The sequence below is a fragment of the Octopus sinensis genome, linkage group LG26 (assembly GCF_006345805.1).
Source record: "Octopus sinensis linkage group LG26, ASM634580v1, whole genome shotgun sequence".
Classification (NCBI taxonomy): Eukaryota; Metazoa; Mollusca; class Cephalopoda; order Octopoda; family Octopodidae; genus Octopus; species Octopus sinensis.
In genome coordinates, this window is record NC_043022.1 from 249646 (window position 1) to 254645 (window position 5000).

Genomic DNA, 5000 nt, shown 5'->3' on the forward strand with positions numbered 1-5000 from the left:
CCAAACCAGTACAAAAGGAGGCTTTGATATTGAGGTAAGGTCACATGCTGTCGTAATAATCAAAGTAATAGAGAAATAGTTATAGATGTGAGAGTGGCTGTCTCCAATAACCTGAAGGTGTCTAAGAAGGTACAAAATTATGCGGGTATCAAGGAAGAACCCTTTAAGACTATATTAAACAAGGAAGGATGAGATAAAGGGCCTTCTGGTAATAGGGAGCTGGACAGAGTAGATGTTATTCTATTACGAATAGAAAAAACAATGTGTATGCGCGCGCTTTTTGCGTAAAATATTATATAGAAATGATGAACTTACCCACGCAATAACGTTTCTTAAATAATTCAAAACCCTTTCTACAGAGACAATAGAAGGATCCGGGAGTGTTGACACAGATGTGGTCACATCTTCCTTTATATTTGCACTCGTTGTGATCTGTTAAAGTATTAAATAAATAAATGTTATTTAAACACAAAAGCAGGAAGGAACCAATGTCTGTTTACATGTACAAAAGTATGATCGTCTATTTAATAACACTCGTGGTATATTTGGAATAACAGATCACCTCATCTCGGCTGATAAACTACATATTTTAGACCTGCCGGATCATTACTAACCTAGGGTTAAAAAATCACCACAGACTATTTGGTAAAGCAATGTGGACTTAAAACATTTATTTTTGTTCTTCTGGATTAGATTTTATAACTTACTTACCAACACAAGTGTTATTTGCGAAGTAGTAACCCGGTTTGCATGCACAACGATAGGAGCCGGGGAAATTGTGACATGTGACACCAGAAGGACAAGGGTTCCTTAAACACTCGTTGATGTCTGAAATTTGAAGAAGAAATAAACATTGAACATATTAATAAGGAACTGGTATGATTTTTGTTGTTGGTTTTGTTATTGTTTTACATTAGTCACTCTACCCTGAAGCGAACCCGTTTTCTAAGCTTCTCGTCGACTCTTCCTACTTTCTCTCCATGTTATCCCTCAGTTCTTCCTTCATCTGTTCCCCGTTTCCAACCATCTCTGACTCTTATGTAAACACCCTTACAATCACTACACAAATACATCATAGTCTTTCGTCCACGTTCAGTTCTTTTCTCCTCATGCATTAAGGGTCCATACGGACACCTCACCACCACAAGTTATCTCCCTCTCAAATCCTAAAAGATGGTTCCTAAAGCTCTCTTCTAAAACGTGAGAAGCCATATTGCTCCTCTGCGGACGGAAACCTTTCCTCTTCTCATATATTTAAACCTTTAATTTCCTGACATAAACCCGACTCCTTTCCTTCCATCCTTCGCCAAAATGGATGTCCTTGTAATAAAGTGTGAAACCATCATCATTATTAGTAGTAGTTGCAGTTATATAATATTTTCTTTACTACCCACAAGGGGCTAAATACAGAGGGGACAAACAAGGACAGACAAACGGATTAAGTCGATTACATCGACACCAGTGCGTAACTGGTACTTAATTTATCGACCCCGAAAGGATGGAAGGCAAAGTCGACCTCGGTGGAATTTGAACTCAGAACGTAACGGCAGACGAAATACGGCTACGCATTTCGCCTGGCATGCTAACGTTTCTGCCAGCTCGCCGCCATGTAGTATTAGTAGTTATTAGTAGTTTTAGTATCATATTTTTATCGCATGCTTTCAACGTACAACCGAGCGTAGCTCTGTCTGTATACCTTGGGTATTTGCTGTGGTTTGTTGTAATGCTCTTAGTTTTTCTGTATGTTACATATAATTATTAGTTATGTAATGGTCTGAATATTATTTTATCATACCTAATGCGCCCACTATGATAAGAATTGTCTCTGTTTTTAGATTTCACAAACTCTATTTCCAGATGTTTACATTCTGAAAGTTTCTCCGTTTCTTTTGGAGAAACACTGTCATCTGTTGGTATTAATAGATCGATTAAAAATCATCTTTTTCTGAATGACCTCTGAAGACTGCATCCAGTCTATTGGCCTTAATTTCTCAATATCTGTATACTGTCGTATCCCAGAGTATGGTTGCTTTCTCATTTTCTGTGACCATTTCTGGCGTGTGCCTATACCATCTTTTTTCTATTGTTACTTCATAATGTTGGCATAGCTTCCAGTGTATGTAGGTCCCAACTCTGTCATGTCTGTGAATATATTCCTTCTTAGCCAGGACTGGGTAGCCAGAGATAATATGATTTATTGTTTCTTGTCCATCACCACATATTCTGCAGTTACTTGTAATATTACTTTTCATTACATGTTTTTGGTAATTTCCGGTGGGGAGTCTTTGGTCTTGTGCTGCAATTAAAAAATCCTTCAGTCTCTGCTTTGAGTCCTGCGCTTCTCAGCCATTGTTGGGGTTTTGCTTTACCTACTTCTTTTCTGTTTATTTTAACCCAGTATTCGCTGTGAAGGGGCTTTTCTCGCCATCGTTTTATCATGATCCGTTGCGGTTCCAGTTTGATAGCTTTTGTTGTTTCTTCTTTTCTTTCATAGTTGTCAGGTAGTATGACTTCCTGTTTTGAATTTGTCAGTTTCCTTAAAATCTAAAAACATTTTTTTTTGTTTTGTTCGTATTTTGTGGCTATATGAGTTAGTATTCCTTGCTTCTGATGTAAGTATTTCTGTAGTGTTATGGTAGTTATTTTGTAATAGTTTCTTAGTTGTATTATTATTATTATTATTATTATTATTATTATTATTATTATTATTATTATTATTATTATTATTATTATTATTATTATTATTATTATTATATTATTATTATTATTATTATTATTATTAATATTATTTCTTTCTTTCTTCAAATTTTCTTCCGTTTCTCGCCGAGTGTTTTCCGTACGCCTAGGGCAGAGAAGCTCATTGTATGCATTCCTAGATTACCCACGCAAATTCACAGGTAAAATATGTATTTAAAAAAATTAATAAATAAATAAATTCATGAATGGTTGTTGTTTTCACAGCGATAATGTTCTTCTCAGTTCATGAACCTTTCCAGTTAACACGAATTTTTGCACTTCCTGTAGGGATGGTAAGCCTGGTATCATTTTCAAATAGGTTTCAGTAGCCTTTTTTATAATTCCTAGAGATCCTACAATCACTGGTACTGTAGTCGCCTTGAGATGCCACAGTTTTTCAATTTCTATTAGCAAGTCTTATATTTACTAATCTTGTCAAATTCTTTCGCCGCAATATTGTGATCGCAAGGACTACACCTGTCAATTAATAAACACACCTTTTTTTGTCTGATTTTTTGTAATAATATCCGGTTTATTAGCTTTTATAGTTTTGTCGATATGTACGGGGAAGTCCCAGAGAATCGACACATTTTCTCCTTCAGTCACAGCTTCAGGATGGTGTTTATACCATTTGTCAGCGGTTTTCATTTTATAATGCCGACATATTGTCCAGTGTAACTACTGGCCGACTCTGTCATGTCTTGCTTTATATTCTGCAGGTGGTCTATAGTTTCAATCTCATCGTTACAGAATCGGCATTTTGGATCAGCTCCATTTTTTAACACATTTGCTTGGTAGTTCCGGGTTAATAAGCTTTGGTCTTGAGCAGCTATGAAACCTTCACTCTCCGCTTTTAGCCCTCCGCTTCGTAACCATTGATGCGTGTGTTTCTGGTCGACATCAGCTTGTTTGCTACGGGTCACATACTTGCCATACAGAGGTTTCTGTTCCCATCTGCTAGCTAATTTTTCACGTGCTTTTGTCTTTGCGATTAATTTTATTATTTTTTTTGCAGCAGTTTGCACATTTCCTTCTGCCTGATCGACCTGGTGGGTATCTAAGAGATCAATAGCGAATTTTTTGCTCTCTTTCAGAATAGAGTGAAGTTTTTCCGGTCTTTCATGTTTTTTAACAAGTTTTAGCATAGTTTCAACATAGTTTCAACATAGCATCATTTTTATTATTATTATATGTTTGAGTTTTGCTTTATATTTGTACAAGTTGGCTCCAAGTCTCACCCAGAGACCTCAAGAGACAATAGGTTGGAAGTTCACGGTGTTGTTATGCCTAGTGTGCCATATATTTGGTTTTCTATTTAGTGTTGTACTAGTGAATGTCTAAAAATAACATACGAAAATTATGTTTGTTTTAAACCTTGAGATTACATAGAAAGTATTTTGCGTAAGATATGAGCAGTTCCCATGAGCACTATCTTTTGAATTTCTGCCATTTTGGGGTTTCCTGGTATCTGAGTTATGTAGCAATCAGCCCCTTTCGCTATCATTCCCAGGGCACCTATGACAACAGGTATTGTTTTAGTCTTCAGCTTCCACATTTTGCTGATTACATGATCTTACACATTACAAGATCTTTATATTTGCTCAGTTTTTGGTAGGTCTTGACAGATACGTTTATATCGATTGGGACAGTCATATGAATGAGGAGGCATGTTCTTTGTCTGAAGTCTTTCAATATGATGTCTGGCCTATTTGCACCTATCTTTCTGTCAGTTTGAATGGTGAAGTTCCAGAGGAGGGATATGTGGTTTGTGGTTTGTGCTCCCACCAGTTTTTTTCATGGGGCAAATCCAGGTTTTTGTAAATTACCCAGTGAATATATTGTGCAGCTCTATAATGCCGGTTGAGATACTCTGTAGGCGCTAGAAGACTGCACTTGGAGACAACATGATCGATGGTTTCATTTTGTTGTTGACATACACGACATGTTGGGCTACTGCCGTTCTTTAATATGTTGGCCTGGTAGTTTCTTGTTGGTAGGCATTGATCTTGAGCTGCTATGAGAAACCCTTCTGTTTCAGATTTTAAGCCAGAGGCTATAAGCCATTGATGGGTCAGGGCTTTGTCAACATCTGCACTATTCGCTCTCTTTGGGTATTTGCCATAGAGAAGTTTTTTTTGCCATTTATCATTCAGAATATCTAAGGCCGCAGTTTTAGCACGGGTTTTCATGCGCCTAGCTTTTTCTGTGCGTGTTTCTTGTATGTCTAATTCCGAAATTTGTTGTATTCGGAATTCACTTAGATA

The 5000-nt window shown here is 36.8% G+C and overlaps 1 protein-coding gene across 2 annotated transcripts in view; it reads right to left on the reverse strand.

Moving 5' to 3' along the window:
* Positions 1–5000, reverse strand: part of LOC115224655 (fibulin-2-like) — a 23387-nt gene that overhangs the window by 1293 nt on the left and 17094 nt on the right. For both annotated transcript variants that reach the window (XM_029795513.2, XM_036513658.1), the window contains 2 exons: positions 712–828; positions 316–432 (listed from right to left, as the gene is read on the reverse strand). In XM_029795513.2, coding sequence (XP_029651373.2) covers positions 316–432; positions 712–828 — 234 coding nt within the window. The remainder of the gene's footprint in view (positions 1–315; positions 433–711; positions 829–5000) is intronic.